The following is a 13,680-nucleotide window of genomic DNA, read 5'->3' on the forward strand; positions in this document are numbered from 1 at the left end:
TTTAAAGGGGGGGGGTGGGGGGTGCTCCTGCTTCCAAATAGAGCGCATTTCATTCATAATGTTGTAAATCCAAGCCCATTATGTATTCATGATTTCAATCCTGGGTTGTGTGAAATCTCAGAAATGCACCCTAGACAAAGTGAATCTGTGAACTAAGGTGTAGGTGTGTTAGATCATGTTGTGGTGATCCTCGGGTTGAGGGATGGGTGTTCATACTGGAGTGCAAAATTAAAACCAATGGAAGATGGACAAGAAAAGTTCAAAGCCATCAGGTGCTCAGTTTAGAAAAAAGAGAAAAGAAGAGGAAGAGAAACGAGCAAAAGATGCAGGTAAGCAAATGTGTGATTGGATAATGGCAGGTCATCCTGAAACAATCAGAATCAGAATACTTTAATATTAATCCCTAAGAAAATTATGTGCGTTACAGTTGCTCCAAGAAGAAATGGTAAAAATAGCAACAGTAACAGACTAAACTCCAAACAATACATTATGTTACAGATTTTAATATTAATTAGTCATTGTCAATTGTTGATTTGTCCTGTTCTCATTGTATGACGAATTATGATGGCTGTTTGGTAGCCGTTTGCATACTACGTTTGCCTACTCTCTCTCTCTTCATATGTGTGTGTGTGTGTGTACAACAATTTTATGTTAATCTACAATCCTTAATATGTTTTGTCTATGTGTGTGTGTGTGTGTGTGTGTGGGGGGGGGGGGGGGGGGGGGGCGACAGAGGGAGTGTTCGCCCAGGGCGCCAAACAGCCTAGGACCACCACTGTTCATGAAGCACTGATGATTAAGCCAATCTGACTTGATGGGGACTTGAGAGGAAAGTCTGTTTAACAAGCCGAGACTTTGAAATAACCAGAAGAACTCAATCCATCAAATTGTGGAGATCTTTGTAATTGACTTAAGCATCAGTGAACAACATTTTTATGTGAACATTAAAGCATAGGTCAATCTCCAAAAAACTCCCAGACTTCACAAACAAAACAAAACACAAAAACATGAAAAAACTATATTTTGAGCAGTAATGCTGGAGCCAGTCTGACCTCAATGGGCTCTTGGGAGCATTACTGGCTCAGAGTCAGTCACCTTTTTTAAAAAAGCTGAGACCTTCAAATAACCAGAAGAACTCAATACACTGAATGCTTTAAAAAATAACAGATGATGTAAGGTATGATACATATCAAGTCTAAAGTCCAACCTGAAAACTAGTAAAATATTGTTAGTATGTAAAAAAAAACGATTAATTTAACTAAAATGTATTCCTTAAGCTACTAAAGTCTTAATGAAAACAACAGTTTAGAAAGTGTTTAGTAATCACTAATATGGTTTAAATTATTCAGTAACAAATAATGATTACATCCTCATCAGAAAAACACCAGAAACTTAAGAAATATAATTAATAAAAATAATAAAATGAACAAAAATCTTCTTTGGTCCTAACATGTTTCAGTAGTGTGCTGTGTTTGTCTGTGCAGGCTCTGGATTCAGTCTCTCAGAGATCAAGATCTCAAGTTCAAAGGTGTTGCCCGGAGCTGTAAGTTTCAAAACACACTGTTAGTCCTGATATTTTTGAACTGGCTTTTACATACAGTGCCACTGAAACCAAGAGCAACAAAGAAAACTACTTACATGGTTCAGTATCGCTTTCTGTAATAAAGAGAAAAAACAAATATTTCAGAATACATGATAAGTTCAGATAAGTTCACTTTTACACTCTGTACTAGACCATCAGCAGACCATGACCATCAACTCATTTGAATCACTCACTTTTCTTCTTTTTGTAATCAGCAAATCCAACAGCAGCACCGAGGATGAGAACAAGAACAACCACTGCAGCAATGATGGGGATCATCATGCTAGAAGCATTTTCTGCACAGTAAAACAGAGATGTGCAGGGGAACAGGTTAAAACCAAAGTCCATCCATCCATACATCTCCCCAAATGTGAGGCCAAAAATAAATAACCAACTTTTATTAACAGCTGTAACACTTTACATATCTGGAACCAAAGATACACAAGTATTACTATATACACGCATTTAAAAAAATAAATTTTTAGGATCCCCATTAGTAATTCCCACAGTAGCAGCTTTTCTTCTTGAGGTCCAAAACAAAACCAGAAAAAAAAATTAAATATTACATTTTAGACAATCCACAGCATCAGCAAACAAAATGATTTAAATGTTTTTCCTTTCACCTTTCCTAATGTTTTCCTCTGTGTTGGTTCTGATCACTGCTTCATTCGGTTTTGTGACAATATCCTCAACACCAGAGAGCTGAAACACGCACTCATATTTTCTCCAGTCTTCAGGGGTGATTGATGAAACAATCAGGTCAACACTCATTTGGAAGGTATCATCATTGTTGGTGAGGATCTTTCCAGGATCTAAACCTTTATGAAGCTCCTCTCCATCTTTCCTCCAGAACATCACAGCTCTGCCAGGATAGAAACCTGTAGCGTGACAGCTGACTGGAGAGGAGGGAGTCTTCTGGAGGAGAAACACTGATGGAAGAACTGGAGAGGGAAGATAGGAATGAGAGTGAGACAATGGTGATAGAGGGTAAGATTTCACAGTAGCATTCGAAAATAACTATGGCTAAAACTCAAGGAAAGCTGTGAAAAAGCAAAAATTAATCTGTAATTCAAAACAGACTGAGGCATTCAAGAAAAAAGAGTCACAAGCTTTATAGCAGCTGCATTGTAACAATCTTTAAGCTAAATTAAACCCCAAGCACACAGATATATGGTCACTAAGTACTCAAATTTTTTTAACACATGAGTTTACTTTAAAGCAAATCCAATCCATACCTTTTCACATCACTGTTTTTGTTCAGCAGTTTGAGCAAAAGAAAAAAGAGAATTACTAAAAACCATTAGAATATGCTAAATAAACCCTACTACTGTAGCCATGAAACTGTCATGTGATGTTTCTGGTTCCGTGTGGGAAGCTTTTCCCAGTGTTCAAGTACATCTTCAGATGCTCTGGACAAATCTGAGTGAGGTCATTTTCTTTGTGTTTTATTGCGTTTCTATCAGCGTCCCATATTTTGTGGTGCAAGTAAAAAATAAATCACTTTAGTCCACAAAATAAATCATGTATATTTTTTTAGCTTCAGTTTCTGATTTGTGTTTGTAACTCTGTATTTTTTATAATTATTTTTTTTTGTTCTCTTCCCCACTCTGTGGGTTCACATATGTCTAATCAATGTTCCCCATATGCTTTGTGTGCGTAAATAAAGAGCCAACAATAGCCAATAAACTTTTTGTGATTGTACCTTTTTTCTGTGAGAAACCTTTCTTATGGTCCACATACATCTTCAGATACGCTGGACAAATGTTTGTGAGGTCATTTTCTTTGTGTTTTATTCTGAGTCGATCAGTATCCCATTTCTGTTTGGTAATGACAGCCTCTGGTTTCAGTGCGATCCATGTCAGTGTCTTCAGATCAAAATCCATAAAGGCTTCTCCGTTATAAGCATACAGTAACACACCAGTCACTTCTCCAGTGTTTTCATCCCATTCACAGCCTTCTATTATCTGTAAAATGTGCACAGCTGAAGGGACAAACATAAAATAAGATATTGCAGTGAATCTGCAAGATTTGTGTTGTGCTTATTGTTCAAGTCAAGTACTCTGTCAACCGTTTATTTAACCTAACCAGAGTACTACAGTATGTTAAAGTAGGTCTAACTATTGAAGATTGCAAGAGAAGAAGCATAATCTAATTCAATAAAGGTGTCATCTGAAAGAGGTCATAATCAGAAAAACCTTTTTAAAACTTTTTAAAGGAAATTTTTAAATCTAACTTCATTTTAAAGCAGGAAGCACAAAATGTAGATTTTTTTTCATCAGTCAGTTTCTATGATTTATAATGATCTGAGATTAGAAATAACAGAAAATACTACACCATCACTTTGGTTGAACTGCTGCTTCAAGCTAAAAATCGTGTCTTTGAAAAGTTTTGGTTGATCCTCAAAACACTTCTTGTTGTACCAGTCCCGCTGCTGAGTGTTGTTTTCTAATAGTTTCTTCGCCCAGTCCTGCTGTGGTTGTAATGTCTTGCTGCTGCTGTCGCAGTAACCAGTCTGGATCCCATCAACCATTAGTACACCCACAAACTCTGGGATGTTTGGAACCCCAGAGGATCCAGTGACAAAGTACTTCAGTGAGTGTTTCACTGTGGGACAAGTATGAGTCAAGAAGTAAATAAAGCATGCAAACATTCTCAGAAATATTAAACATTCAGTCTTCTTTTAGCTGCTTTCTTTGTGTTTGTCACAGCAGGCTGATCTGCTTCCATCTCACTCTGCCCCTGCCATTCTTTGCTCTCAATGCTCTGCATGTACTAACTCCTCTGCATGTGTTGGTGTTCCTTTACTGCCATAATAATGTTGGTAATTGCAACTGACTTATCACGTTAGCTTGGTAATGTGGGGAAAACAGAAAAAACAACGGCTTTGTTTACATAAAACTCTCTTCTGGGAAAAACGATAAGCATTTCAATCGTTTTATTTATTACTTTTTGCAATATAATATCTATATTATCAAGTTAGGTTTGCTGTTAGCCAAATTTACTTTGCTCATATTGGTTTGCTAGTGATAGTTTTCAACAACATTAGTTTCTACTACCTGAATAATCAGACAACGTTACTGGGCAGTTGCAATGCTGATCCTGGACCAGCAGTCTTCTGATGATAGGAAGAAACCGACAGAGGAATATCAGATCGTGCAACTCCCAACCTCCAGTCTCCCTCCTGTCTTCTCCAAACCATCAATCACAGCTGGTCTTACTTACTCTCCATCTTGTAAACCTTTCCCTTTCACTCGTGCTGCCATTTTTCTGTCGCCTTCACTCACTCTCGCCCGCCTTTCACTTCTTTTACGCAAATATGATCCAGTCCGTATAATTTCTTATTTAATTTACAGTGTGGTCAATACCAGAGGTTACAGGACTGTGTAGCGTTATTTTTATTTTCATAAAGAGCTACGATCTGGCTTATCTATATTGGATGTGTCTGTCACAGCACTGACTGAAAATGATGAAGAATGACCAACATCGATCTAAAATAAATGTGTGTAAACGAATTAAAACATTATCAATATTCAATATTTAAAAATGTCTTCAATAGGCTACATCAGACATGAAATGTACAATAATGAGAGTTGCAAAAGTTTCACAACAACGAAATAAAAAATAAAAAAAAAACGAAAGAAAAAATCGAAACAGGCTGCTGAGGTCAAACTGAGATTAAAGATTTTAAAGTTTTTTTTTCCTCACCCGCAAATAAACCCGAACAGAAGAGAAGCAACGAAAATATCTCCATATGGGCTTTATTCTTCATGTTGCGGAAGTATATTGAGGCTTAGGAGCGCGTGCTCTGAAATCTAGGAAGTGGTAGAGTGACGTATTTTCAACAGCTTAATGGATTGCCGCTGTGGCAAGAGCAGCTGGCTGCAGCCACTGTGGAGCTCTACAGTAACCGGAAACACGTGACCTCCACACTAGCCGTAAACACGTAACTTCGGTTAAATCGACTTTGACAGTGAAAACTAAATTGCGTTTTTGTTACTATAAAATGGTTTTAAGTGGGGGTGTTTTTTTTTAACACTCTGGGTTTGTTCAAAAAAAATTCACCATCCCCTAAATTGTTCGTGGCCAAAAGTGACACTTGCTGTTTCGCTGATTTATTATTATTTTTACAGTACATCGTGTTGTGCGTTCTCATTGCTGTAGACCATTGTCAATCAATCTAGTCCAGTGTCTCCTGTACAGGAGCGGTCCCTAATAGGCCCACGGACCGGTCCCGGTCCGTGAGTCTTTTGGTACCGTTCCGCGAGAGTTGATCCTCCGGTGTGAAATGTATGGTTGTAGTTGTGTGTCTTATTTTGAAAGAACTATTTACGCGTTACCATAGCGACCAGAGAGCGTTAAGAAGCAGAGAGGAGGATGTCACTGTCATTGTTGTTGGCGCACAGCTCAAGTCACGTTTATTATTATATTTACAAAATACCACAGTTTCTTCTTTTTTATTCTTTTGTTGTATTTATCCGCGACACCTTAAAGGTCGTTCCCTGAAAATATTGTCTGACATTAAAGTGGTCTGTGGTGCAAAAAGGTTGGGGACTCCTGCTGTACAGTACAGAATGCGTTTAGCTTGTCGAATTTACATAAATCTTCGATCGCTAGCAGTGTAACTCTGAAGTGCTGTACTGTATGTTTGGAAGTTTTCTCCCAAACAAACACAACAATGCCGACGAAACGTTTTGCACCCTCAAATGCACCTTTAGGTTTCATTCCATAATCCTGGACTTATGTTTCTAAGAAGGTTTGAACTCTAAGAGTGTTTGAACAAAAGAGAAAAGTGTGAAAATGTTCATGCCTGTCTGAGAAAAGTGTATAAAGCAAGTAGTGAGGGGTTTTACAGTCTTAACATCTGTAATAATTGTAAAAAATAAAGTTGGCTATGGATTTCACCTACCGCGGGTTATTTTTTGAACGTAACACCAGCGATAAACGAGGCACCGCTGTATTATTAATAGTAGAGTCTGGGACATCTAATTGATTAACATCAACATTGATTATTATGCACTATTATTTTTGTTCAAGGAGAGCCAAAAATATAAAACTCTCTCTCAGCTTGTTTGTTGCCAAAAATGGCCACTTTTTGTGTATGTTCACAAAATGCTCTAAAATGTATATTTCTTAAAACATTTATCTACTTTTACCGACGTGACTCTTTAAAATAGCACCAGTCCTTTTCATCAAAATCAAAATTGTATCTAAATTTTTTACTCTTTATAGCCAGTTAGGTTATATATTACCATTAACTTTTCTGGTAAAACGGTGATAAAGTCCTAATGTTTTCATGAAACTTCCTTTTTCCCCCCATCTGAGCATCGGCTGTCTTGCAATTGTTGAGGTCACTAGTGTGTGCCCCATTTCTTCCAGGATCACTCTCTTTATAGGTTTTAGTGGAATCCTAGTACTGCGAAGTGGTTTCATGGTACAAAGGGATTGTATTCCAAGATCTGGGAGACTGTAGAAATGAGCAGTGATGCCCTTCCTACCATCTTTCCAGAAAAATAATTGATCTGGAAGCTGTTAGGCTGACTTACAGCAGCAGCACTTTCTGCACCTGCATAAACTCCAGGACACATTTACTAACGGTGTTTGTTGCTGTATGTGCTGCAGCTTTGAATTTTTTAATAATATATATTTTGTTAATATTTTGGCTATGGTGTCTTGTTATGAAATGTACAAGAGTAAAAGTGTTTTTAGCAGGTGCTTCAAAGCTAAGTTTGACTGGGAAACTCAAAGCTCAATTGGCTGTATCAACAGAAATTCACTGCAGCCTTTGTAATATTTCATGCGTCATAATTTATTCTACTCTATCTTGCAAATACATATTTGTGTGGCAATGTCATGCACAACACACACAACTATTAGATCCTTAAGATCAAACCCGTGTCATTGTTTTGGTCCACTGCAGTGCAGTAGTCAAAAAAAAGAATAAGTGAAGTGTCCACAAATGGCCAGGATAGAGCCCAGAGTGTTAATGTTTAAAATGTATAAAAATATTATTGATTACAATTCTTTACTGTTAATATCAACAATAAGCTTTTTATTTTGAAAATACAAGTTTAAAAAAAATGCTGTTACATTTACATTTAATGCTGTTTCACTGTAATCCTTTATTATAAGTATGGACACAGAATAAAGTGAACAACATTTTGAAATAAGTTTAATTGGAATTTTGTACTATGCAAAAACAAAACAAAAAAACCCCAAAAACAACATATTAAACAAACAAACAAACACAGCCAGTGCCTTCATTTGTCCATTACATGTCAAACATAGCACTGACCCTTAGCCCCCGCTCATCAGCACATGCTTTCAAAAAGAGCTCCATGTCCTCTGCAAACTGAAAAAAAAAGAGGAACAAGTCCCTTGCTCCAGTGTCTTCTTCCTCTGACATGTCTCTTAAGACCCTCTGCTGGTCCCCTTGATTTAAGGACAGATATTTGGGCATTGTTACATGTCCACGGAAAAGTGCCTTATTTTGGACAGCCCAGTGCACAGCAGGACGGAGATCTTCAACAACTGCTGGCTCCTGTGTCAGGCAAATGGGGATGAAAACATAGTTATTTCTCTGTTGCAGAACAGTTTTTTAACACTTATTCAAATGTCACTAACCATGTAATTACACTACTGTTTAAAGTGAATACTGACCTGACTGACTTCCTGGAACTTGCGCTTTTTCAGTCTGAAAATGGGCACGTGTTGTCCTTCAAGCACAGCTTTGGCTTCCTCTCTCCAGTGTGCAAATAGCTTGCCAGAGCTACAAAGAGTAAGGCCACAGTGAGGGCATGTCATTTTCATGGACTTTCCATCAGCTGCAGTTTTATTGAACACAGAGGGTAGAGCATATGAATGTTCTAACAAAGACTCAGAAACCGAAGACAAAACCTTGGGGAGGAGATGGGGCTCCTCGAAGAGTACTGCCGGAGGAATACGGGTCTCCTCGGAGAGTTCAGCGGGGAGCAGTCCTGATAATGGTGGCTGACTTGGCATTGAAAAATGCTGACAAGACAATAAATGCCTTGCCATATCCCCACGCCGTATGATTGTAATCTTACAGACAGGGCGGTGAAAGTGTCCTGTTGTCCTGCAAGCCAGCCTGCACCGGCATATCATTTTATCTGTAAGAGAAAAAAACAAACAAACAAACAAACAAACAAACAGATGTAATTTAAATGCAGTTGTATAGAATGCAACCAATTTGTCTAACAATCAGATTGTACATGTTAACAAAAACATCCAAGCCAACCTCAATAATGAAAGAAAAATGGTATGGATCACAAAAGTTATGTCAAGAAAAGTGGTGAAAAGTAAATAAAAATATATTTTATAAAAACACTATTTTTGTTGCAGATGAATGCACTGAACTGTACAATATCAACAGCAACTTTTAAGTCAACAAAGATACTGCAGAAGTGCTTAAAAAAGTGCATATTTATAACTATAAAGTATATTTAATACAAACATACCTTTGAAAGGCAAAGCATTTTTTATATGCACACTTAGATGCTCCTTAATCTTTGCCCTGACAGTAGGGCTGAAAGTGGGGCACAGAGGGCAGTGAAAGAGTCCTCTGCAACACGTGTTGCATTCCTGCAGTTCTGGCTTTAAGCCCGAATTCCGGATTGATATGTGCATCTAAAACAGAGAGAGAAACAGATAAACACCATATACACATTTAAGTTAAGGTTTTAGCAGAAATAACAATTTACAGTTGGCATGTAATAGATTTGGGAAGAAAATTCTTGAAAAAAAACACACAAATATTTTACAAGACACTTTAATTTGTGAGACATGTTTCTATTGACATATAACAGTCAATTGAACAGGAGCTAACTAAAATCTGGGCAATAAAAAAGCTGTACAGAAAAGAATAACGAATAGAAGTATTGATAAATATATAAATCTGTTTGTGACGAAATTTACAGTGTTGGCGCTAACCAAAGGTGTCACAAGTACACACGTTCCTTACTACAGTTTAGATACCTCTGTTTAAAAAACACCGACTCGACTTTTTAGTCAAGTGGAAGTAAGAAGTACAGGGTCTAAAATATAATTTATGTACAAAATTTTTGAAGTAATCTTGCGTCCAAAGCACGCGTGCTGATTTACAAATGTATGGATTACAAAGTACAGATACAGTTACAATGTGAGAAGTATAAAGAAGTATACAGTAGGCACAAAAAAGTACAGCAGTAAAGTAAAGATACCAGAAAATTCTACTTAAGTACAGTATTGAAGTATTCGTTATTTTGCATCTCTGACGCCAACAATAAATCATACTCTAATGCAAAATGTGTTTTTTGCTTCTTCTCGCCCACAGAAGCCGTTAATCCAGCTCTCTTACTTAAACCAGGCCCAGGAAAAAGCATATCTGTGTGTTTCTCTGCCGTGGAGTACGATGAAAAAACATTAAAATAAGAAGGAATGTTGTTGTAACGCAAAAAAAGTGGCAACATGATCATTGTAAGAAAACTAGACGATTCAAATTCAAATTCAAATTCAAATTTTATTTGTCACGTACACAGTCATACACAGTACGATATGCAGTGAAATGCTTGGACAACTGCTCGTGACCCAAAGAAAACAAAAAAAGGAAAGGCTATGATTCCTAGAATTATGAAATCATTAACGGCAAATTTATTTAAGAAAGACTTAACCAACCTTTGCGATCAACTTGCAAGACTTCCACGGTATCCATGCGTGTTTACGGCTACTGTGGAGGTCACGTGCTTCCGGCTACTGTGGAGGTCACGTGTTTCCGGTTAGTGTGGAGGTCACGTGTATCCGGTTACTGTGGAGCTCCACAGTGGCTGCAGCCAGACCCTTCTCCGTTTTACTAGCGGACCAAAAGTGTTACCGACGGGAATCTACAGCGTCTTGAGCTGAATTAAGACTTCAGAAGTCATTCGTCATGTCGAATGACCAGCGGATGCTAGCTAAAAACGCTAATTTAGCGTAGTTTGCCCTGAATTCAGCTTTGACAAACAAATATGATCGACTGTTTCTAGTAGAATTCCAAAGTTGGACCCTCTCAGAGCACCCCCTCTGTATGCTTGCAGAGACCCCTACAGTAGGGAAACATGCAAAACGGTGTCCAAACCTTTGTATTTTAGCTTTATTTATGTCTTACACAGCATCCCAACTCTTTAGCTAACTTAATAACTTTAGCTAAAGTGAATAGTTAGTCTAATTCATTAGTGCAGCATTACTGGATCACCTCTGTTTGAAGTGATATAATATGATATACAACTATCACTGAAACAGCAAACTTTGTAAATAAGCAAACAACACTTCTCATTCTCTAAATGTTTGGCCACAGCTGTAGATTACACTGTCAGTGCTTGTTCACTCTTGACAATAATTACATTTCAGAATTTACTTTGTGCATTTACAGGTAAACAATATCTAATATTTTATCTAAATGACTGCTTTGTCTTTGAAAAGGGTGAAGAGCCTGAGGCCGGTGACAGTCCAGTTATACTCTAAGTACATCCTTACAGTGGCTCACAGGACAAGGCCACATTCCTGTCCTGCCAGAAGAGAAGAGAAGCTTCAGAGTCTTCATGCAGTTCAACCACACCTGTCATATTCCGTATGACAGGGGTCTCAAACTCCAGTCCTCAAGGGCCAGTGTCATGCAACTTTTCCATGCCCTCGAGGACTGGAGTTTGAGACCCCTGCCGTATGGTGTTCATGCTGTTTTCTACCCCAGTTACAGCATGTCTGACTGCCTGTTCAGCATATGCAAAAATATATGAGTTTAAGCATGTGATGACTAAGGCCTTCCATTATGGTGTTTGTCATCACATGTCACAGACATCTGGATGATCATTTGGAATAAACAAAAAACTAAAAACTTGTTACTTCATCTTATCTTTATTATTGTTTTTATTTTACATTGTTAGGCATTAGGTTTATTTGTAGTAGTCCTTTCCAACTTCTTTCCCTCTTCCATGTTACTGTGGCAGCTTGTCAGCATCTATTTGGGGTTGGGAGTGGAACAGAAAGTAAGGAAATCCAAAGTGCCATTAAAACCAGGAGAGGTTCTTATATTTCAGAAGAAGGGATTAATTCAAAAGACCTCAATGCCATATTTTATTTAGGAACCCTAGAGAGCACTTTGCAAAATAACACATTCTTATAATTTCACCCTCAGCTGAGCCAAGCTACGACTGTCAGGGAAGGTGATGTAGGTACAGAGCATATGAGAGTGGTTAAGTTTGTCTCTTGTCTAGATGAAGGCACAAGAGGGATGGATGGCAAGGCGTAGAGATTCAGTATCTTCAGTCTTCAGTGGACACTCCATTTCTGGCACAAAACACCTGTAAAAGATGGTCGATTTAGGAGGTGACCCGACAACTTCAGCCTGTCAAACATATTAATGGAGCAGTATGTTTAAAAAAAAAAAATCTAATTAAGTAGAATTATTATGGTAGTTAAACACAGTGATAGTTGTATATCATATTATATCACTTCAAACAGAGGTGATCCAGTAATGCTGCACTAATGAATTAGACTAACTATTCACTTTAGCTAAAGTTATTAAGTTAGCTAAAGAGTTGGGATGCTGTGTAAGACATAAATAAAGCTAAAATACAAAGGTTTGGACACCGTTTTGCATGTTTCCCTACTGTAGGGGTCTCTGCAAGCATACAGAGGTGGTACTCTGAGAGGGTCCAACTTTGGAATTCTACTAGAAACAGTCGATCATATTTGTTTGTCAAAGCTGAATTCAGGGCAAACTACGCTAAATTAGCGTTTTTAGCTAGCAGCTACAATAAGCATAAAAGTTACCTTACGGCTATCATTTGTTAACATGACGCTTGTTCTTATACATGTAGTACATTTATTACCAACCTGAGAGTTCATCCGCTGGTCATTCGACATGACGAATGACTTCTGAAGTCTTAATTCAGCTCAAGACGCTGTAGATTCCCGTCGGTAACACTTTCGGTCCGCTAGTAAAACGTAGTTCTATTAATCTGCGCTTGAACCGGAACCGGATGTAAGTTCCAAAAAACTGAATTTTGGAACTGAAATTGAATTGTAGAACTGAAACTGAATGGTGAGAAGTGAAACTGAAATTATTCGAGAGCTGAATTTTTAAAGGATAAAATGCAGTTTCAAAGCAAATCAATTCATTTTCAAAATATAAAATTCAATTTCAATTTAGTGATGATCATTTTCAAACCATAAATTCAATTTCAAATTAGACTAATTCAAATTCGGTTTTCAAAAGCATTTATTCAAGTTACAATTCAGATTCAATCTGAGGAATTCAAATTCAGATTTAACTTATTCAAATTCAGTTTCTGATGGCACAGATTTCTGCCCATACAGATTTCCGCAACCACCTTTTCAAACCTGAATTCCCCAGTATTTCCCATTTCTACCCTCATCATTCTCTTATAGTTACCATACATCCTGCAGTTAATGAATGCTCAACTATTTCCATAACACCACACCAATTACATAACCCGTCAGATGTTTCCCTATCCTTAAAAGAGTGCAGCAATATGATGTAACAAACACAGCAGTACTGCTAATCTAAAATACTCAAAGCTTCATAGAACTGAAACAAACATTTATTTTTAGCTCCATTCTGCTGCTGATACATACTTTAGGTTTCTGAATATTACACTTGTTGCTGCCTTTCATAGTGTTTACCTTGAAGGCCCTGAGTACTTTTCCCACACTGAAAATACTGGAATGTTTTTATTTCAGGCTACGTCCACATGTCCCCGGTATTTTTGAAAACGCAGATTTTTCTATGTGTTTGCACCTTTCGTCCACACGTGAACGGCGTTTTCGGTCACTGAAAACGGAGATTTCTAAAAACCCCTGACAGGGTGGATATTTTCGAAAACTCAGTTTTTGCATTTACGTGTGGACGAGAAAAACGGAGAAAACGCAACGTCAAAGGTGTGCGCCTTTTTTGACGTCACATTGTGCATCACGTTATTGTTTCGGTGAAATGAATTTCTACAATACTGTTACTGTTAATTGTACTCTCTGCAGTGTTTAAATGCTTACATATACACACATGTTATGGGTTCTGCTTCATGCCCATCTTTGAGTTTTTACTTCTT

General features: G+C 37.6%; 1 protein-coding gene and 1 long non-coding RNA gene across 7 annotated transcripts in view; both read right to left on the reverse strand.

The window, feature by feature from the left end:
• Positions 1 to 1,210: 1,210 nt before the first annotated feature.
• Positions 1,211 to 13,680, reverse strand: part of LOC120739446 (major histocompatibility complex class I-related gene protein-like) — a 119,401-nt gene continuing 106,931 nt past the window's right edge. Inside the window, exons 1-7 of one of the 4 annotated variants that reach the window (XM_040041194.1) lie at positions 5,288 to 5,405; positions 3,917 to 4,186; positions 3,285 to 3,563; positions 2,206 to 2,523; positions 1,777 to 1,878; positions 1,639 to 1,656; positions 1,222 to 1,541 (exon numbers count right to left, since the gene is read on the reverse strand). In XM_040041194.1, the coding sequence (XP_039897128.1) occupies positions 1,456 to 1,541; positions 1,639 to 1,656; positions 1,777 to 1,878; positions 2,206 to 2,523; positions 3,285 to 3,563; positions 3,917 to 4,186; positions 5,288 to 5,351 (1,137 nt within the window). In that variant the 5' untranslated portion in view covers positions 5,352 to 5,405 and the 3' untranslated portion in view covers positions 1,222 to 1,455. Of the gene's footprint in view, positions 1,542 to 1,638; positions 1,657 to 1,772; positions 1,879 to 2,205; positions 2,524 to 3,284; positions 3,564 to 3,916; positions 4,187 to 5,287; positions 5,406 to 13,680 lie in introns of those variants that run through there. The other 3 variants (XM_040041195.1, XM_040041197.1, XM_040041196.1) reach the window with 3 other exon arrangements.
• LOC120739473 lies at positions 8,129 to 10,403 on the reverse strand. Of its 3 annotated transcripts, XR_005697223.1 has the most exons (4): positions 10,253 to 10,403; positions 9,058 to 9,226; positions 8,477 to 8,709; positions 8,129 to 8,348 (listed from the first exon to the last, which is right to left on the reverse strand). It is a non-coding gene; the product is annotated as an uncharacterized LOC120739473 (long non-coding RNA). The 3 variants fall into 3 exon arrangements; XR_005697221.1 differs by having other exon boundaries at positions 8,477 to 9,226; XR_005697222.1 differs by having other exon boundaries at positions 8,465 to 9,226.

Source organism: Simochromis diagramma, unplaced genomic scaffold (assembly GCF_900408965.1).
Source record: "Simochromis diagramma unplaced genomic scaffold, fSimDia1.1 OVJJ01000536.1, whole genome shotgun sequence".
NCBI lineage: Eukaryota > Metazoa > Chordata > Actinopteri > Cichliformes > Cichlidae > Simochromis > Simochromis diagramma.